The sequence below is a fragment of the Diceros bicornis genome, chromosome 4, assembly GCF_020826845.1.
Source record: "Diceros bicornis minor isolate mBicDic1 chromosome 4, mDicBic1.mat.cur, whole genome shotgun sequence".
Taxonomy (NCBI): Eukaryota; Metazoa; Chordata; class Mammalia; order Perissodactyla; family Rhinocerotidae; genus Diceros; species Diceros bicornis.
The window spans coordinates 8,385,515-8,408,292 of NC_080743.1; the positions used below are offsets into that span (position 1 = coordinate 8,385,515).

General features: G+C 37.1%; 1 protein-coding gene across 3 annotated transcripts in view; it reads left to right on the forward strand.

Annotated features, from left to right (window-relative positions):
• Positions 1–22,778, forward strand: part of LRRC7 (leucine rich repeat containing 7) — a 395,243-nt gene that overhangs the window by 370,693 nt on the left and 1,772 nt on the right. For all 3 annotated transcript variants that reach the window (XM_058537060.1, XM_058537063.1, XM_058537067.1), the window contains one exon: positions 9,383–9,457. In XM_058537060.1, the coding sequence (XP_058393043.1) occupies positions 9,383–9,457 (75 nt within the window). The remainder of the gene's footprint in view (positions 1–9,382; positions 9,458–22,778) is intronic.

Genomic DNA, 22,778 nt, shown 5'->3' on the forward strand with positions numbered 1-22,778 from the left:
CCCAAGTAACTGCAAAACACTTTTATTGTGTCATTTTTCTCTTTTGGGTGTGTGAAGAAATCATGAGAACTCGAAGAGTTGATTCTTAAGTTCTGTAAATTCCAGCTTAAATTCTCCCTAAGATCCTTTGAATGAGTTGGGGGAAAGCCACTAACAGATGAGAATAAATTTATTTCCAGGAAAGACTTAACCAAGTTAACCTGAAGGTCCTAGAACTATGCGGGAAAGTTAGACTAGTGATCATAATTTAGAGTGCATTATCAAAAAATATATATGTATATAATTTAATAAAATACATTTTAGAAATATATTTTTTAATAAATCTAGAGTTATATTAAGCAGTAAGTAATAACAGTTTAGGTACTGTACAAGGTACAAAATTACAAATATGCATTTATTTAATACCCTGTCATATTTACAATATAATTAGTATAGCTATACATAGTCTTAGTAACTAATACCATTTTCTTAAGTGTAATGGAGTAGAAAACTACTTCCTATATTTGAAAACTAGTTGATCAAACCCCATCACCATGCACAAACCACATTCTCATAACAAGGCACTATCATGGAACCCCCAAGACATTTATTAATAGGTAATAGGATGCAACCTCTTTTAGTGGTGGACTAACATTAAAGTGATTAAAGAAGAATCATGTCTTAAATTTTTGTTTGTCTCTTTGTTTATTGAGAGAAAAATCATGTTTTCATTATGTCCTACTTGAAAAAAACATTTCTACCTTGAATCTGAATGAGTTTAGTGGGATACCTAGACTGGAGAAGATTCGCTTATTTCTATAGCGCAAGAAAAATCCCACAATATGTTCGGTTTTGTATGACTCGCACACATCCGCTGGGGTGGCTTCAGCTCTCTGAAGGTGTCCATCTCTGAGCCATGAAGAGAGAGTGGTCGGGGACAGAAAAGCAGGACACACTGTCACTCAGGTCCCTTCCGCTGAGCGTGAACTGCTGCCCTGTCACTCATCAGCCACATGGCAGTCTGCATGCTTTTACTCTGGGTGACATAATCATCAACCTTTAAAACCATAATACATTCTTAGTCTCAGATGTGTACAACCGCAAAGGCCTTTTTCTTTAACTTACACCTTTTAAAAAATTACACAGGTAATAAATGAAAACATTGTCACTATAAAAATTCAAATAATATCGAAATATAGAGACTAAAAAATGACAAAAAATTCTTTTTTGCTCCACCCCACAGCGCCAGTGCACAGCCTTGGCCTAAGAGCCGCTTTATCAGTCATTGTGTCAGGCATTCACAACTCCAGTGTCTTCTGGACATCCGCCGGTGGCCCTTTTGACATCCTGATTTTACTGCCACCTCTAAGAAATTCTTCTAGTGTGGTCTGACTAGATTACGATGTGTTAGCCATTATACAAAGCCACATAAACATCTAAAAGAGTCATAGTTTGAATGTAGCTTAACAACAAAACAATTTTTCACCTCGAAAACCTTATTTTAACGTAAGTGACACAAAAAGTTTTTACTGAATTCTTCACTTTTTAATTAGTTATTTTGAAATGGTATAGATAGTGTCAAAAACTTTTCCATTTGAAGGAGCTTTGGGGGAGCCTGCAGGGATGATAACCGGAAAGCAGATTACCAACACTATTCTAGGACTAGCTGGGAAGGAAGCGCCACAGCCACCTACAGCGACCCACTCCTGTGTTTAATAGTTTCTGCTATTTTATGCTATGTACGAAGCTGAGAAGAAAAGCCATTAGGCGCCCAGACAGAATCAGTAAATTGTACGAAGCTCAGCGATCCCAATATTCACCACCAGTTGAGGTCTCATATTAAATACAAGCTTTGAAGAATTCATAAAATAAAAGAAATGTAAAATATTTCTTTTATTTTCCCCAAAGAGGCAATAAATCTGGAAAGACAGTATGTGAAGGAGTGTGATCATTTACTTTTAAAAGAAAATATGAAAATCAAACAAAAGAAAACTCTTTTATAAGCTCAAGAAGTAAACAGGAAGCAAAGGTACTTTAAGTCAGATATAGACAGCCCAAAGATGTTAGATAACAGTTGGAATACTGAAGCAATTAATGAAAGGAAAATTATAATTTTTTTTTTTTTGAGGAAGATCAGCCCTGAGCTAACATCCGTGCTAATCCTCCTCTTTTTGCTGAGGAAGACTGGCTCTGAGCTAACATCTATTGCCAATCCTCCTCCTTTTTTTTCCCCAAAGCCCCAGTAGATAGCTGTATATCAGAGTTGCACATCCCTCCCGTTGCTGTATGTGGGACGCGGCCTCAGCATGGCCGGAGAAGCCGTGCGTCAGTGCGTGCCCAGGATCTGAACCTGGGCCGCCAATAGCACAGCGTGCGCACTTAACCGCTAACCCATGGGGCCAGCCCAGAAAATTATAATTTTAAAGTAACCAAAGCCAAACATAGTTTTAATTCTTACATTCAAATTCCCCAAAAGAGAATAGCACATGATGATCAGCATCAAACAAGAAAAAATATTCTATAGTTAATTTGTCATTTCTCACAGGAATCTAAGATAAAGGGAATAAACTGCTTACTTATTGGACGTTTTTAGCAAATCAAAAGAGCAGTATCTGAAAACTATATATTTTTTTTGGCTACGAAACAAACCTTTACAATGATATAAAAGAATGATGTAAGTCTAAAGAGTAAACAGTGCACGTTTCTTCTGTTAGGATCGTCCCCATCACATTGCCACTAAGATATATGTCATCACATAGTCTCTATGGCTTTATCAGTCTCTTTCTTGCTCCAATGCATTATTATTAATTCTTTTTACAGATGCAACTAAGTTATTTCTGTTTTAATATTTACTTTATTTAAAAATTTATGAAAGAGAGTTTGGAATTTCTTTAAATATCTGTGCATAAGATTTTTGTGAAGTTTTTAGAGGACTTTGGTTAGTTGCAGAATTTTTATTTGTATCTCTGTCTTTTGAGGCTTAAAGTTTCTACTTTTCTTAAGCAATTCTCCTTTCTGTTCATCTTTTATTAATTTTACATTTCATTGCTTCATCACCTAAAAAGTTCAGTCAGTCATACATTGAAAGATCATATTCAGCTGCCAATGCCCCTTTTTCCTTCTCTTTCTCTCCCTTCCTTTCCTTTCTCCCTCCCTCTCTCTTCTTTAGTTTCTTATGGCCAGGGGATAAATCTCTTCTCTTGCTGCCTATAAATTCCTCAGTTGTTAAGGTAGAAAATTGTTCAAAGCCTAAGATTTGACACTCAGCAATTAACCTTAAAATATTTTGTCATCACACTTTTGATTCATAGAGATGAAAATTATTGATAATACCTTTGTCTTTGATATGTCAAGTCTTCTAATAATCACAAAGATTAAGTAAATAGTCTACAGTGTGTGTGTAATGCTGTTTCTGTGAGCTAAAACATAGCTTCCTGTTATCCTTGCCCAATTCATTAAAAAAAAAAATGCCACATTTTCAGCAAAAAAAAAAAAAGTTTCCCCTTAAAAGCTATTGAATCTATGGCTATATTTGCTATTTTTATGAGTCAGTTTTTCCTTCAGAAACACTCTGAACTTTCACAATTATATGAAAGCATGAAATACTATATTCTACAATATTTAAGCAATATGTTTGGAATTGGAATTGTAATAGCATGCAATTTTTGTTTGAGATATGGCCTTCCTAGAAACCAATTTCTTAGCATCTGCTAGAGCCAAGATTTTTTAGAATTTTAAAGAAAAGCATATTTCATAAATTGAAGTTGCAGTTCCCTTAAGGCAAGTTCTATTTTGGTGTCTACATTTACAATAGCTGAGACTGTCACAATCATTCACCTTCATCATTAAAAAGCCATATAAAGTTCCTTTCTCCTCTAAAGTTAGAATGCTAAATGCTGGCCTTGTAGACTAACTTTCTGAGTCCTTTAAGGTTTACGTCCAGAGGTATATAGGCTAGGGTAACCAGTAAGATAAGGTCAGATCTTAACACTGTGAAAAACCTCCCATACTCTCCTTTTTCCAAAATTACTTGTGAAAAGTAAAACTTTTTTAAAGCCCATTTTGGGTACTTTTGGAAAAACCCTTTATGACTTACATAAAGACTAGTTGAAGAAACGGAGAGGAAATATGAAATAGCCACAGGTCATGCCTATTTGTAGCATCTGGCCAGCCCTCTCTAAATTAGCTTTGGTTCAGACCTGTGAGGGTCCATCACAAGGGGTCTGGGTTCACGGGGTCTCCATCTGTCTCACCCAGAGACAGCACACCCAGATACTGGGTGTCCGAGGAGAGCAAAGACTTAGCCTTTTTGGAAAGAGCTGCGGCACTTATCTTGTTGCTCTGTGTGAGACGCCCTCTAGAGGTGGTGCTAAGGCAAAACAATTATACTGCCAAGCCACTAAGGACCGTGAGAACTGGTTATGAGGTGGGAAACGTTAGAGAAACACACTCAGAGATGCCATAAGCCGTTATTAATTAGATTCTAGCAGCCCTTACTATAAAGAGCTGATGCTCCTGACTTGGTGCCTTCAAAGGAAGTAGCCCCTGAAAGTTACTATGAGCCATCAGAAAGCTCTCTAGCTGGGACCCATGTCCATCACCAAGAGTGAACAATAATTGGAGCCATTGTCACTGAGAGCCACCACTAGGAAACCATGATGAGATAGTAGAGACTTTCTAGCCCTCTTCCCATCCTCTTCCCTAAATAAGAAATGCAAATCCTCTTATCTGTCGAGGATTTAAGTGAAAGATAACAAATGTTGGCCTTTCAATCTACTCCAGATTGAGAGTAAAGAAGAATTTCCTGATAGCAAACCTGGTACAGTTGGAGAATCAGAAACTCTCAGTGTGGGCTTTGCTGGATAAAAAGACCTTGGAATATAGCTCAACCTTCAGACTTTCAGTAATCATAGTAACAATTTATTGACCCTACACTCAGTGCCATCCTCTGTTCTAAGTATTTTGTATGTATTTACTCACTTAATCTAATACCTATGAGGTATGTACCATTATTATACCCATTTTACTGATGAGGAAGAGTTAAGTACACAAAAGTTAATTAACTTTCACAACGTCACCAATTTATAAACGGTGAACACAGGCTAACTCCAGAGCTATACTCTTATCCACTTCTTACACTATGTGGAAGGCAGAAAAAATAGCCCCCCAAATATAGCCACATCCTAATTCTTAGAACCTGTGAATATGTTACATTAAATGGCAGAAGGGATATTGCAGGTGAGATTAAATTATGGATCCTGAAATGAGGAGATTATCCTGGACCCAGGTGGGCCCAATATAATCACACAGGTCCTTAAAAACAGAGAATCTTGCTTGACTGTGGTCAGAGAGAGATGTGAATATAGGAGAACAGTCAGAGAGGTGCACAATTCTGGCTTTGAAGATGGAAGAAGAGGACCATGAGCCAAGGAATGTGGACACTTCCTAGAAGCTGGAAAAGGCAAGGAAACAGATTCTCTCCTAGAGATTCCGGAAAAGTATGCAGCCCTGCCTAGACCTTTGTTTTAGCCCAGTGAGACCTGTGTTGGACTTCCAACCTACAGAAATGTAAGATCATAAATTTGTGATGTTTTAAGCCACTAAGTTTGTGGTAACTTGTTACAGCAGCACCAAAAAAATTAATACCTCACTGAAAAAGAGTTACTGAGGTATTTTCCTTCCTTGAGCAAAATGATTTTGCTGTAACCTTAGGGATTTAGGTCATTTCACTAGTTTCGAATGTATTGCGTGATAGTTTGTCCCACATTTAGCACTCTACCAAATGTTACAGGAAACTGAACATATTTTAGATCTTGCCAGCGGAGTTATAAAATTGATCAGATGCCACGATTTGGATCTTTGATAGCCATACAAGATGGCTTACTGCTGTTTTGAAGTTAGGAGATGGCTTTTTACCAAACAGTAGGAAGTTAGTGTTCTAATTTTCAGAATATGAATAGTCTGATGATTCCCCACCAAATTCTGTCATCAGTGCCAAAGTATTCTTTCAAGTCTCAGAATAAAATGAATTTGTTGAAAGGGTGACACATTGCTACAATGAGCTTTTTCAAAACAGTGTCAAAGTTTTTATATTTCTCATCAGTATTCATCATAACAGAGACCACAAAATGGGTTCAGAGTTATTTGGTCTCGTTCATATGGCAGTGTTTATATACATAAATCAGGTGGAAAAGCAGGACACTGGCCTTTGCAAGGAGTCTTTTGGGAAACATTCCACCTCCACAAATAATGAATGCCACAGACTATTATCGAACATAACACTCGTTGCTGTCTGTTTCAACTAATGTGGGAGTATGCTGGCTGGTAGGATAGAGAGAGAGGAAAAGAAAACCACACCAATGAACAGTAGCAGTTTCTTAGTTGATGAAATTTATTGATTGAAAAGAAATATTAAAGCTTTAGAAAACAGCAATAAATGCTTTGGAAGACTCAGGCCACCATAAGAGTAATTTCAAAGCAAGTCTTCAGAACAGCGGTCAAATCCCTTAGAGCTCTGTGATGGATGAAATTAAACCTGCTCAGACACGACATTTGTATTCTTTCAGCAGTCAGGTTGTGCAGTTTTGCTGGTTCCTCCCAGCATTCCAGATATGCTGGCCATAATTTAGCTCTTATGGTCTAGATTCATACAAACATTATTAAAACTGTTCCCGTAAAATGAGCTGAAGAAAGGCGATTAAAATTAACTAGGTAGCACAGACTTTGACTGCTGGGATAAAATAACAGTCAAAACAACTTCACCTTCAGCATCCAGAGATGTAGTGACTTATTTGGGGGAATAGCATCATTCCTCCTGTTGTACAGAGACCCCAGTAGCAAAGAGGGGGGCGATCAGGGGGACTGATCGCATGTAGTCTCCTGGATTGATGGAGTATGAGAGTTCTGTGCCCTGGGTGAAAAGGACTGTAGGGATTATATTTGTTTTGCACAACCAGTGCTATTCACTGGTCTGATGGATTAATCATTGTGCCTTATTTAACTGTCCTTTTCAAACAACCAGTTTTCTTTTTCCTTCTGAATTGACTGTTTGTAGGACTGAATTGACCAAAGTAACTAGCTGTTTAAGCATCGCTCCAAATAGTGACACCATTAACCCAAAAAAATTTTTTAAGTTTTTATTATTATTTTCTTATTGCTATAAGTAATGCGTAACTATTGTAGAAAGTTAGAAAACACAGACATGTAAAAAGAAAAATATATACATGTATATGATGTCTCACCCAATACAATCACTCTTAATGTTAAGAGTATATCCTTCCAGATATTTTCCCACACAAATATACATATAAACGTATTTCAGCAAAAATAGTATCATACCACACTTAATGTTTTGTAAACTGCTTGTTTCACTAAGCACCGGTATAGCTGTATATCCACCATCTAGGAGTTCATTTTTAATGACCACATATCATTCTATTGTATGGATTTACCATAATCTATTTAATCAATCTCCTGTTATTAGACATTTGAGTATGGTTGGTAATTTTTATTATTACAAATAATACCATGATGAGCACATTAGTGAATATATGTTGTATACTTGTCCACTTGTTTCCTTAAGATAAGTTCTAGAAGTCGAATTACTGGTTAAAAATTATGCAGCATTCTAAGGATTTTGATGCCTGTCTGTAGTTTCATCTTTAAATGGGAAGGAAAACAGGTTAAAATCAGAAAGATAAAAATTATTCAAAAGCCTTAAATTAGTATGTTTCATAAAGATCTGAAATGCTAAATGAAAATACACAAAGAAGTATTTTAATTAGGGTCTGTTTGTTAAACCATTTACACACACACACGTACACAAAGTTATAGGTTTAAGCGAGAGTCATTAAGTTTACTGATCGGTAAATGAGATGATTTTCTAAATAACAGGCAAACACATTAAAATATTATCTTCTGTTCTATTATACTTCTTAGGAATTAAAAATAATAGTAATAGCTGTATTGAGATATAAATCAGATACCATAAAATTCACCCTTTTAAAGTGTACAATTAAGTGGTTTTTAGTATATTCACAGAATTGTGCAATCATCACCACTATCTAATTTCAGAACACTTTTATTACCCCAAAAAGAAACTGTACATATTAACAGTCATTTCCCAGTCCCTGCTCCCCAGTCCCTAGCAAACACTAATCTGTTTTTCATTTCTATGCATTTGCCTCTTCTTGACATTTCGTATAAATGGACTCATACAATATGTGACCTTTTGGGGACTGGCTTCTTTCACTTAGCATAATATTTTCAAGGTTCATCAATGTTGTCAGTACCTCATTCTTTTCCATTGCCAAATAATACTCCACTGAATAGATATACACATTTTGTTTATCCACTGATCAGTTCATCCTTAGAATGTTAATTAAAATCTTGTCATCTTCATGCTTAAAATACTTCAGCCACCACTCCTGCAGTCGTAATAGAACCGCTCGCAGTCTCCTGGCTGTAACAGGCACTCTCTCTCGTGTGTGCTGTCCCTTCTATCTGGACTATTCTTCTTCCCCTTATCTGAGTGCCCACCTTTTACTTGTCCTTTATGATTCAGCTCCAGGTGTATCCTCGTCTTGGAAGCCCTGACACACTAAGGACAACCTGGGTGCAACTTTATGAATAATTTATTATGCCTCTATCATAAAACTTGTCACACTGTTTTATAATTGTTGGTTTTCTTCCACTACATTGTGAGCTCACTGGAGCCAGAAATTATATTATGTATAATTCTGTAACACTAGCAATCAAGGCCTAGCATATGGGAGACATTCAATAAATGTTTGCTCCATACACATGAGCAGCAAAATTAATTTGACTTTTTAATAAACTAAACTAATCAATTTAGGAATTTTGTAACTATGTAGACATAAACCTTATATTTAAAATGCATGTTGGAATTTTCCTATGATCAATTTGTTCATATGCATTTTATATTAAAATACTCAGTAACATACAAAGAAATACTCGTTAAAATAAACCAGTATTTATATGTAATTCTAGTAAGGTTTTTAAAGTGTATGTTGAATTTGCAACCTATCAAATAGGAGACATTTTTAATGAAGAATAACTTAAGATAATTTCAGAAGTTATACAAAAGACAGTTTAGTACCATATTTCAAATTGTTTAAGAAAGAAATTAAGAATATGCCATGAGGTTAATTTATAAATCATAAGTGCAGTTTAAAAACAAGATGAGCTTTTTTTATGTAAGTAAAGATGTTGCTTTTCTTAAACTTGGCTTAGAGAGTGTTGCTTTGCTTAAAATACTGTAATAATCTTTGAAGTTTACATACGTAAATTGTTTTTAATCTGTTTTCTATGTGAATGAAAAATTTTTTAAGTAGCCCTAGTTCTTGATAATAGAATCCTAACCTCTGTTACTTCTGACTTATAGGGTATCTTTGTTACTAGGGTTCAGCCTGATGGACCAGCATCCAACCTGCTGCAGCCGGGTGATAAGATCCTTCAGGTAAGACAGATAAAAAGCAATGCTTTCAAATGTCAACACTGAAACAAATATGTAACCATGTTATTAAGTCGAATGACTTGAATTAAATGATTGGAAAAATAAGTCCTTCTCACATTTCTTATTTGCCTGCATTGTTTTGGGGTTGAGAGGCAGGTCAGAAATGAATTCAGTCTGATAGAATCTTATATCACCAGTACCTGGCACGTGGTAGGTATTCTGCATATTTTCGTTTAAATGAATGGTGTTATTTGGTAGGTAAGAAGAATTGATATATACAAGAATCTATGCATAGTTATCAAATATAAGTAAGAGTAATGAAGTACCCAAATAGAGTATCTAGGTGACTTTAGATGAGGGGGAAGGGACTGATGCCTATTTAATTTCTCAGCAGGAAGCTTATTACTGTTTGAATGTTGTGAAACACATGGGTATAGCTCTCTACTCCCCCTGCTCAGATGTCTGAACAAAAGTTTAACTGTATATAAGGTGACTTTTTAAAATGTATTATCTGATGGAAAAAGACTTTTTCTCTAACTTAAAGCTCTGCACATGGAAAAGGGACACTCCAGTAAACAGTTAAGTAAATGCTTGGTATAACCTCATCTATTTTGCTTTCTTTGTCCTTCTCTCTTAATTCACTTGTGCTTAATCATTTTCTATATCACAGGGAAAGGCTCTTAAGTATGATAAATTTATTTAAAATTCGATATTTTGACTTATGACTCCAGAAATTTCCCACTGTATAAGTAGGTGGAACTATCTGACATTGTGGATATTTGACCATTTGGAGCAATTATGAAATGGTTCAACACAATACATGGAAGATTTAGCGACACTGAGAAGATAGGGCGTGTGGGAAAGGAATCTTCTAGTCAGATTGGCTATGCAAACAGTTACGAGAATGCAAGAGCCCTACTTAAGTCAGCTCTGAGGAGATCTTCCATCACCTGTTGACTGAACTCTCTCAAAAAGTCCTAGAAAAGTAGAAACCCTATATAACCCATTATATATATGGCAAAATTGCCTTAACGTTTTATTCTCAGAAATATTTTAAACTAGCAAAATCATGAATACTCACATAATTTTCTGGAAGGACTATGTGTTGCTCCAACCTGTGGCAATGTCACAGTGGAAATACCATCTGGTAGGTCCGTCCATTCCACACATGCAGAAGACTAAGCCAGCAGTTGGTCTTTTGAGTTAAAACATTGAAACAAAAAAGACATAAAATAATCTAAATTTTTCTTTACCACTTCATTATGGAAGTTCTGTGTTTTTTGGATTGCCTAACTAGCCCTTTGATCGTAAGCATTTTTTTTTTTTTTTTTGCTGAGGAAGATTTGCCCTGAGCTAACATCTGTTGCTAATCTTCCTCTGTTTTGTATGTGAGCCACTGTCACAGCGTGGCCACTGATAGACAAGTGGTGTAGGTCCGCGCCTGGGAACCAAACCTGGGCTGCCGTAGAGAAGCACGCTGAACTTAACCACTAGGCCACCAGGGCTGGCCCTTAAGCATTTTATATCGTGTCTATGGGACTCACATTCATTATGTGTAAAATGGGCCGTGATGTATATTATATCTGAGGTCCCCCCGGCTCAAAAATTCAACTATTCAATAATTGTATCAATTTCGATGAAAAACAGCCAAGAATAAACTAACAACGTAACTCCTTAACACTTGATAAACGCTGTTTAACAAAGGAAATGGCTAGTTTTGTTCTCTATTGAATTTCATAGAAATTATTTTGAATCTCGGGAGCTGAAAAAAAAAGTGTAGCCAGTTAATCTCAAATCTCTGGTCTATTGGAATGCCAGGCTGGATAGAGAAGCATTCCATAGCTTGAGACAAAGTTGGGGAGTTGCTTTCATCCATGACAGAGGTAGCAAGAGAAAGATTTTTCTCTCCAGATTCAGAAAACAAACATATTTAAATGGATATTAAAAATACAAATAGATATGGATATCGATATAGATATAGATATCCTGCAGAAGGGTAATGAGAATTAAGTTAATGTCTAGTTGCAGGGTTAGAAAACTCTTTTCCGGCTCTGAAATTCTAGAAGGGTTATATGTGGGGACACGAGAGTTTAGTATTTCTAGTCCCTGAGAGGTGTATGGCAACAGCAAAGTACACGGAGGAATGAATTCAAGAAGTAGGAATGATAAGCCCAATCAGTTAAAAGCCAAAAATACTGCAGAAGTGCTGCACCTGGGTTGGCTCCTCTCTCCACAAATGACTAGCAGGGATGTAACATTTTCTTTTTGCTGTAGAACTCATTTGTATCTAGTACAATAAAATCAAAATCCATTTTCAGTAAAAGAAAAATGCACATAGACCTTAATCAAATAAATTACTATACATACAGTTTCATTCATACTAGCTAAAAAGCACAAGTGCCCAATTATACTTCCTGAAAGAAATAAGAATGGCTAATTCTAAACTGAAATCATTGCCAACATCAGATACAGAGAGGACAAGTTATATTTTGTCTCTTTGTAATACTATTGGCTCTTAGTTTAAAGAATGCTGGAAAAAATGGGTTTATAACATTGAGTTATCTGTCATTTATAAGATCATTAGAATATGTCCTCACTGGAGCAAATTTATTTACAAGCCTTAATGACAATGTACAACCTGGAAAATCAAAGTAAAAGAAAACAAAACAAATGAGCCCCCTCAGTATGGCAGTAATTGGGTTTGATCTAACCTAACAGCAAATAGCAAAAGAGATATAAAAAAACAAAAGAGATATACTTTTCCCCAATCTCCCCCAAATCCAGAATTTATCAGATAAGAAGTCTCTCTTTTTCTGTAGCTGTTTTTACCCAGTACTCTCTTCTTGTTCTGCTATGGTATTATGAGCTTGTTATTTGAATGACATGGAGATGTGTGCATTAAGAGATGATGTTAATTAAAACATATTCACATGCCTTTTCTGTCATTTTACTATTCATTTTCCCTGAATAGACACACTATAATTAATGAGCATATTCACATGCCTTACCATGCTTAGTAAGTCATTTTGCTTTAAGACAGTGTGGCATGAGGACAGAGCACTGTGCTAGGAGAACTGGCCTCTCACAGCTTCACATTCTGTGAAATCAAATTATATAAGAGTGACAGAGAACAAGTGAAAGCACAGGGATCATAAAAAATATTATTAGATTGAACCATGTGAATTTGCGGACATCTGACCATTTTTGAAGTGGCAGTTTCATTGGTTTAACACCACAGTTTCTTTTTTCTATTGTTCTTTCCAGTTAAAAAATTCAGTCTAATTCATTATACATTTTACAATTCAAAATATATTTAAACATAGAAAATCTATTAATTATAATTACTCTGTGGAAAATACGAATAGACTGGAAAAAAGAATATATTGACCCTGATGGTTAACATGAGTCACAGTTACAGCCTAAAGGTCACTTGTGAGGGTATCGTCTTCTATTATATCATGCTTGTCAACCCCCATCCTCTTCATTTACCTGCTCCCCTTCCCCAGACAAGAGCCTGACTTTGGCAGGAGAAGAGAAATTAATTTTTAGATAATTAGTTAATGACATCCAGATATTATCAGTCATCAAAACAGATTTTTCTAATATAAGGTATATAAATATACCCAACTGAAGATAATGTCATGGTCTCTTCTACCTTGCTATAATTTTAAGAGTTTTAGAATTTGTAATCTAAAATATACTCCTGGTCTATAGCTATATCTCTAAGATATCAGAAGAGAATAATCAGGGATGATAGTTCAAACAAACCAAATATTTCCCTTTTTTTCTAGTCTTAAAAAACCTTGGCCCTTGGGGCAGCCTGGTGGCGTAGTGGTTAAGCACGCGCCCTCAACTGCGGCGGCCTTGGGTTCGCAGGTTCAGATCCCAGTCGTGCACCGATGCACCGCTTGACACGCCATGCTGTGGTGGCGGAGGAAGATGGGCACAGATGTTAGCCCAGGGCCAATCTTCTTCAGCAAAAAGAGGAGGATTGGCATGGATGTTAGCCCAGGGCCAATCTTCCTCAGCCAAAAAAAAAAAAAACACACTTTGGCCCTATAATTCATATAGACAATTTGAGAAACCACTCTCAACAAATAAGTCTATCAAGTTTCAGTTAATTGTTGGCAGGCTATTGGGCCCAGAGCACCATATCAAGGCCATAATCATGAGATTTGATGGCCAGCAGGCTTGTTATCACTGCTCTGTTCCATAAGCACTGACAACTCCACTCCACATCCTGATCAGTGTCTTATAAGGGGATATCAGATAAGAGGGAAGTTGTGTGCCTTCAGGGAGCTCATAGCGAGGGAGACAAGATTAATACATGCAGACTTATTAGAAAACAAATAAAGTACTTGATTTTGTGATGTAACTAATAGGTGTTATAGCAGTGTTGAGAGAATGAAGTGATGAGTATAAGAGGGTGTTTCTTTTTTTTTTTTTAGTTTATTTCTTTATTTTTTTTTAATTTATTTATTTTGTGTGTGTGTGAGGAAGATCAGCCCTGAGCTAACATCCGTGCTAATCCTCCTCTTTTTGCTGAGGAAGACCGGCTCTGAGCTAACATCTATTGCCAATCCTCCTCCTTTTTTTTTTCCCCCCCAAAGCCCCAGTAGATAGTTGTATGTCATAGCTGCACATCCTTCTAGTTGCTGTATGTGGGACGAGGCCTCAGCATGGCCGGATAAGCGGTGCATCGGTGCGCACCCGGGATCCGAACCAGGGCCGCCAGTAGCGGAGTGCACGCACTTAACCACTAAGCCACGGGGCCGGTCCAAGAGGGTGTTTCTTGAGATGCAGAGAGGGTGACCACTCACAAGCAAAAACTAGAGTGCTGACCCCTCCTGTTCTTACCTCATCCAGGGACTGAGGACACGAGAGAGGGGTGAGACCTGTGTGGCAAGGAACACTGGGCATAATGGAGATCTCTGGGTGTGGAAGGAATAGAGAAAAGACAGTTTACCTTAACGGAGCAGGAGTTACTCCAGCCTTGACAGAAAGGAGAAAGGAGGAGGGGGGGGAGGTGGCATACCTGTGGGCTAGAGGGGCATCAGTCTGCAGGAGCAGAGGCGAGAGGCTGAGGCCAGAATGGGTGAGTGTGGGGTACAAACGAGACGATATTGACGAGGGAGATCCCAGGCATGAGGAATGGAAACCTGGGATTTTCAAGTTTCTCATGGAGTTGGGGAATTCATACACGGAGATGGGTTGGAGTGGGGATAGGGGTAAGGAAGAGACAGCGAGACATAGCTTTCAAGGCTCAGAATGTGAGAAGTAAGTTTAGACTGTCCAGAAGTCTAAATGAAATGTCCGCGGATGGCTAGATCTGTTGTATATGGATGTACGGTACTAGATTTGTATACACCACTGAATCAAACCTTTCTTGTCTGATTGGAAGTTTTATACCTCTTTTAATGACTGGTAGATGTGGTTAGCTGCTAACAGTATTATCTAAAGCTTACTTATTCAACAACCTCAGCTAGCAGGAACACAAACATAAACTGGAAAACAAACAAAATGCATCTGAGAAGCCATAATTAATGTCGCAAAATCCATGCACTACATCTCATACTTTTTGCTCATAAGAGAAACTTTATTTCATACTTGGAGTCTTACTAGTTTTCCAGACCACCAATGGGAAAGCCTCTGGGTCCAGGCACATTGCCAAAGGCAAGACGTCATAGCCGACAGCGTCACTGTCCGGGAAGAGAGAGAAACTTCTTTTTAAAGACAGAAATTAAATTCAAAAAGTACAGCTGACTGGAGTCATTCAGTATAAAATGGTGTTTCCCAGTGGATACCTTAAGATATCTGAAAAAAAAAAATAGTTCCTTAGTCAAATAAGTTTCAGAGCCACCTCAGACTCCGTGCCTTGTTTCAGGATTTCACAATGTACTAAGCATATTAAGAACCTGAGACATCTTACAAACTTACGTTTCCCAACATATTTAGCCATACAACCCTCTCTCCTAATGACATCAATCAACCACTTCCACACAACGCACTTTGGGAAATGTTTCTTATAGAAGCGACTAAGTGGGCCCACAGCTTCATCCTAGAGAGTGCTGATGTTCATGATTATCATTATGAGTCAATAAGATGGGTCAGAGTATGCTCATGTCTCTGAATTTTTTAAAATTTCACCCCAAGAAAGCTATAAAAAGTAAAGAGTGAGAAATTTTTGTTATGGTTAAAATGAAGTGTGGGACCCTTAAAGAAAGAAACTTAAGGTATTTGGAAATTTCACTAAGGCATTTCCCAAAGAGGCCGAATGAGTTAAAGCTTTTCTATAGTTGATCTTATTTGGTGGTTGAAAATCAAAAAACACCAGAGAGGTTCGGGTGAAGGCTGGCAAGCAGGGGGTGGGGCAGGGCCATAATCAAAACTCTTAGTGTTCAGAGAAATTATTACTTATAATGATATAATACATTTGAAGAATAAGATTGTTTTTAAATACAGTACAATTAGACGACAACCAAAAATAATTTTAAATAATGTATATGGTTTTCTATGCCAGAGTTTCACTGCATATCTTTATCCATTTGGTTTTGTTCATAACGTATAAAGTTCATGGATTACTAGTAAAAGATTGAGAAATACTTTTTGCAAATCAAAAAAATAATATTGTAAGGATTAAGTAAAACATGAAAACCAATAAAGACAAGTTAAGTTCTAATTAACTGCCTCTAACTTCCATAATTTGGCTGAAATGAAAATAATGTTAATTAAGCTTCTATATTGTTTTATTCATATCACACAACAATCCTGCAAGGATCTATTGTTGACAGAGGTTAAATAACTTATTCGAGCTTCTTCCATTACACAATACATCATATTCATCACATTTTCTATTTATTTATTTGGAAAATATGCATTAAATGCACACAGTGTACAAAGTATCATGCCAAGCAATGTGAACAATGCCAATAGAGAATGTAACTAAGGTCCTGCCTTTACACACCCTCGCCCAGGAAGTAGATAGGCCCCAAATCACACCGAGCGGAAAATGAAGGAGGAAGAGACAGGAAAGAGATGACTATCGAACATTTAATAAAATGAACTCCCAGCACAGACTGTCTTCTTTTAAGACCAAGCTCTCCACCAAAACAGAGACCACCCTGGCCACAAAGAGCCCCCTGGAAATGAGAGGTTGGTTTTGCCGTAATTCTTTTTGTGGAGAAAGTAAAAGGAATACCGTGCAGCTTGTTGGGGAGCTGCTCTGCAAACCAAGGTAGGGAATTCACTAGTCAGAGATGTGCATTCAACACGATTGACAAGAAAACAGGCATTCTAAACTCAGAGCAGATACACAAGTAAATGTCTTAAGAATTACTATTTATTCTCAGTTCCACACTTGAATTTCTATACAGATAATTCACACCGTCTTCAGCTGAGTCTATTCTACCTTCTGCATCTTCTTGGAGCCTGAACTCATGAAACATTCAAGCTGCAGTACATGTGTGCACTTAAAACAGAAGAGAAATTCTTACCTATGTTTTATTCTATGAAGATTTTTTTAATGCTACAGTAGAAACCACTAAGACTTCAAACTTTCTCACATTTAAAAAGTGCAATATAAATTTTTCCTGTGAACTCTCTAATAATTTAAGGCTTGGAGTTCAGATTTTTGATAGAAAGGAAAATTTTTTAAATGATTTGGCATAGAGTCAGTGTAGTATTGATTATGCAGTATACTCAGCCTCAAATGTATCCCAATACTTAATGAGAGTACTCTACCAGATTAAAATTCTGAAATGAGAATTAATTCCAGGTAATTAAAGTGAAACATAATTATAATTATCTAAGATTCCCACTGTTTCTCATAATGCCCGGCTGTCAGGATTAGACAACATCAAAGCTTTTTCTTGTAGCTCTAATTTGGTTGCTATATTTTGTAGTGTTCCCCCATCCCAAGAGCTATAGGCGTTCCAAGTGCAAGATATTAATGTACTAATGTATATCTAATGTACAAAATACATGTGCACTGGCCCTTTAAATGTTTGTCCCTCGAGGGTGAGTTTAAATCAGCCAAAACGCACATGGTCATGTCTCTAATTCCATTTCTTTTTTGGATTCCAAAAAGAGTCATGATGTCCTTTTTATTGGATACTTCCACCAATGCTGTGGTCAAGCCTTCTCAGAAACTAGTTTTTAAGTTTAGAGCTTTGAATAATAAGGATGCAACAGAATTCCTAGGAGAATCACAGCATCATCTGCAGAATTTCTGCAGTATGAACATCCATAATTTATCCACTTAACAAAACATTTACCAGAAGGAAATCAAGGATAAATCCAGGAAGGACCAAGAAGATGCAATCCTGAAACCAAGTGTGTTTTCCAGTAAATTGATGAGCTATAATTGCAAAGCTCTACTTTTTGTTGGAATTGCAAATATCATTTTCATTAACCCTCAGTTTTTCATGTCTAAATCGTGAAAAACAACAATTAAAAAACATTTTGTGGCACAGATGACAAGTGGAATTAAAATAAGGAAGGATATCTTCTGGACATAACATAAAGATTATAGTAAAATGTTTCTTTATACTTTCAAATCAGCTAAAGCCAGAAACCCATTAACTACATATTTCTGAAGCATAAAATTTTCAGGATATCTTTTCTTTCCTAGATTGTTTTCTTATTAACTTAATTTCAACTTAATAAGCCATTCATTTATTTCTCATTTTTCATTAATTTGCAATTTCCTCAAAATTGCACACATTTTATTATAATGCATGATAGACTCTGTGTTTATATAAAATATATATGTAGCCAAATGTGCCAACATATTTTAAAATTTTATTAATTTATCATGTATTCTTCAAAAAATATTCTTCATATTTTGAATATGCATATGTTCAAAATATCAAATGCATAAATGTAGATTATATGCATTTATTTTACAAAGCATCACTGGATTTATACTCTGCAGTTAATATTGCCTAGTAGTGGCCTTTATTTCCTCAGCTCTTCTTCTAGTCACATGCACAGAACAACCATAAAACCTTGGGGTTTTTATGTTGGGGGCCGGCCCAGTGGCGTAGCAGTTAAGTGCACGTGCTCTGCTGCAGCGGCCCGGGGTTCGCAGGTTCAGATCCCCGGCGCGCACCGTCACAGCGCTTGTCAACCCATGCTGTGGCGGCATCCCATATCAAGTAGAGGAAGATGGGTATGGATGTTAGCCCAGGGCCAATCTTCCTCAGTGAAAAGAGGAGGATTGGCAACAGATGTTAGCTCATCTTCCTCACAAAAAAACACAAAAAACCTTAGATGTTGAAATATTGTGATTCTTCTGGTCTTCATTTTAATTGGAAAAGCACTACCCAGATGCAGTAACCTAATTCTCTGATTCCCCACCTGAACAGTCCAAGATGTAAGCCAGATAGCCATATGCATTTTAACAAATACAAGATAAATTCTCTTTGCTATTCTGTCCTAAGAATGGAAGAAGGTTCTTTAGCCCTGAGACTCTGTAATCCCCTTCCATTCAAACCCCTCTTCCAGCCCTGTCTGTCATTGCCTCCCTGGGCATCAGACCTAACATAATGTTCAACACAAAATAGCTCAGTTAATATTAAACGTGAATTCATTAATAAACATAAAACATTTCTTACGACCTCACAACATCCAATGAAACGAATTGTGCCAAGCTACAGAGAGTTAACCAGTGTGACATAAATTCCCAGCTAGCCACCAGCTGTGTCAGCTTGATTATTTCATGTAATCTCTCTGATCCTCACATTTGTATCTTTAAAAAAATTACAGTTAACTAAACAAGAAAAAAAAAGTTCCTTCCTCTGACATTTTGTCCTTCTATTCTTGTGGCTTAATGAAAATTGTATTTCTTAAATTCAAGAAAGTAATACTGAAGTAACATTAACAGTAGTAGCTAACATTGATTGATTGATTATAGTGTGCTGGGCCCTGTCCTAAGCACATGACATATGTTAACTCATTTAATCTTTAATAAACTTTCTAAAATAATGTGCTTTCCGACCTTTCAGAGTCCTTCTGATATTTTGAAGCCATTCCCAGGCAGCCCCTAGTCGTGGTCTTTTAAATGGGCCTCTTGAGGTTCACCAAAGCTCTGGTTTAGATCCAAAACATTTCCGAGAACTAGAACAGGTAGAGTCCTAAAGTGTATTTGACTCAGTGATCTCATTCATCAATATGCTTATTTCCTTCTGGGAAATCAGCTCAATATTTGTGTTTCCAACTATATAACTCTGAATTGTACTTAGTGAAAACTAAAAGCCGATGCTTTAAAGCAATATTAAAAGCTAAGTTATACAAGGGGTCTCCCATCCTAAATTGGAACCTGGACTGTGGTTCTGAACATCTTGAAGCCTGATTTATTGGAAATGGACCAAGGTTCAAGGCCAGAAGTAATCCGGCTCTCCCTTTTCCCTGCTCTCTCCTCTGCTGCAGAAAACTAGGGTCAACTGGGGCCACTAGAAGATACTGACTTCTTGGATTTCCTGCTCCCTTTATGAGCATCCAGCTGATCCCCTTCAGGATGACTCGTCTCAGTTCTCCTCCTCCCTGGGTCTCTCAGGAATCCAGGTTTCCTGTCCCCTCTCCTCAGTGCATCAGCACCCATGAGAATCCCTGTTCTTTAGTTTGACCGTCGGGCTGCAGCCGGTTTTCTGCCATCTCTGGCTTCAGACAGATTTTCCTGGATGCTCAGGTCAACGGCAGACGCTATCTTTCTGTTCTGCTCTACCAGTCCAGATCTGCAACCCCATCCTGCTCCCCTCATTAGGTGACCCTTCTTTCACTATGCTCCCTTTTAGACTTATTTTCTGATAAATCTCTCAGCGTTCATGTAGTTAGTACCAAACTGCAGTAAAACCTAACCTCTGTTGCTAATGCTGCCACTCTGCCCTCCTTCCTGAACTCCGTTCTGTACTTACTCTAATATATGATCAACGTTTCCCCTGCACGCGTCGCCAGTGCCACAAACTCCTCCGTCTTCCCAACTAAGCTTGCTGTTCCTCCAAGGTGTCCGTTTTCCGTTAATAGCATCATACTTTGATTCTTGTTTGTTTCTTATACCTTTGTCCAATCTAGTGCCAAATTCATAGACTCCACCCTAAAAGTTTTCTCCTTTTTATTCTATTTTCTCTGAAGCCTCCTGGCACTGGCCTAGCAGATAGTCTGACATAGGCTTTCTACTTTTGAGGGAGAAGCTCACGCATGGCTACAACAACCCAATTAACCAGAGTTAAACTATAATAAGAATGAGAGAGTCAGCATTTCCGTCCATTCTGATTTAGGACTAAATGTTATTTCTACCAGTATTTTTGGAATAAGTTAGATTAAACCTGATAGGCATATGAACGAGAATTATGGCTTTGCAACCAACCACTGTAAAGAACAAAATTATGTGAGGAGGTGATATAGCAAGAATTTTCAAGAGAAAGTGTTCATTGTTTTGTCATGACCGAGGAAATGTCACTTCAAATCCCTGGAAGCGATTGCGGTCTTCTTATTTCAGTGAAGGACTGAGAGAAAGAAGAAGGAATATTATGGCATCAGACGATCCAGCCCTGGCTGTGTGCTCTTAGTCATGTCATTCGCTCTCTCTAAGGTGTAGCTCTTTCGTTTACAAAATAACAGGATCAGCCTAGATCGTGCTCGCTCTCGCTCTCTCCCTCTCTTGCTATCTCTTTCTATCTCTCCAGAAAAGTTCTAAGTGTTTTACAGACTGAGCTATCTCTTTTCCTTTTGAAGAAAAGAATCTATGAACTAACTCCACATTTTATAAAGCCTCTCCACTTTAGCTTATTTTAATGTTTGCTTCCTATGCTAAAGCGTAGGGTCTAACTCCACTGGCATTTTTATTTTTAAATTCTCATAAAAATGATTACATAAGTGGATCATCTTAAAACTCTTTTCCCTGAATGGACTGTTGCAAAATTTTCTTGAAATAGCCAACTGTCCACAGGTCCAGGGCTGGAGGAGACTCCAGGCTAGAGACAAGACAAGGACCTGTGTTCTTTTGCTAATTACGCTGTGGGCAGATGTGAGTACCAGCAAACTGGTTAAATGTTAAATGTTAAATGCCTCAGAGAAACAGCTTCCTAGGAAATTTTCCCTCTTCTCTTTTCCTTCCACTGAGATACAGTACTACTTTTTTTATTTTTCTTTTCTGATGTTAATTCAATTCAGCATACATTTGCTGAGTGTTTACTACATGTAAGACACTTTCTACATTATTTTTAGTTATGATTGTGGCTTATTTCTCTTTATGGATGGTCTTTGATGGGAGCCTCCCTGTCTCACCTCTTTCTTGCTTCTTATCCCCAGTGCCTAGCACAATGCCTTGGGCACGGTCAGCACACAACAGACATTTTTGATTGAGAAAACGAAAAAAATAATCATGGTGGAAGTGGACCAACCTTCTTTGAAGATCTTTTGATAAAAGTATCATTCAAAATTAACAACAATGATTAATCTGCTATCTGGATTTTGTACTGCTTATGCCCTTAACACTGATATTATTTTGAGACCAGTAGTTCCTAAAACCAGGAATGGTTGGGTCTGGTGATGGACAATATACCATTTGTAGTGCCCAAATCCTAGAGCATTCCTTATCCCTGAAACACTGGGATATTTAATTTTGAACCAGTCCCTGAAAATTCTCAGTGGATTTTGAATTCATTGCAGTTCTAGGTTTTGAGTCTGCAGATAGAGCAATCTGAGCATTCACAAAGTTATTAGTAAGATTTGACATTCAAGAACTCCATTATTAAAGTTACATTTTAATTTCACAATTCAGGTATGCCTTTTAGTCAAATTGAAGGCATTAAGGTATAGTAAATCCTTCAAAACCAAAGTGGAATAAACATATATTTCACCCAAATTTGCTATTTTCCTGATGTCAGAAACAGGACGAGAGTAAAAAAAAGAAAGTACCGTATGCTGTCTTCTCTATTCCTTGTCACCATCTGACCAGAAATAACATCAAGTGGAACCCAGTTGTCTGGTTTTTACTATAACTTAAAGCAAGAAATCTGGGCTGTGTAACAAGCCCAAAGTTCTATTCGACTACTGTTCCTGCCACTGAAACAGCCAATGCCAACTGTGATAGGTATTTCCATTAATTAAATGTTATTGAAGAAAATATGTATATATATAGAGAGAGAAATTCTTTAATTCAAAAAAAATTTGTAATTCTAATTATATGGATTTTCACGAGTTTACATTTTTGTTTCTTAGTATTTTCCTAATTTGTAGACGTACTTTGGTTAAAAATGCAGTATTTGAGGACCTTCTTCTTTATCACATCATTAGCCAACCAATTTTAATGAATTAGTGATAA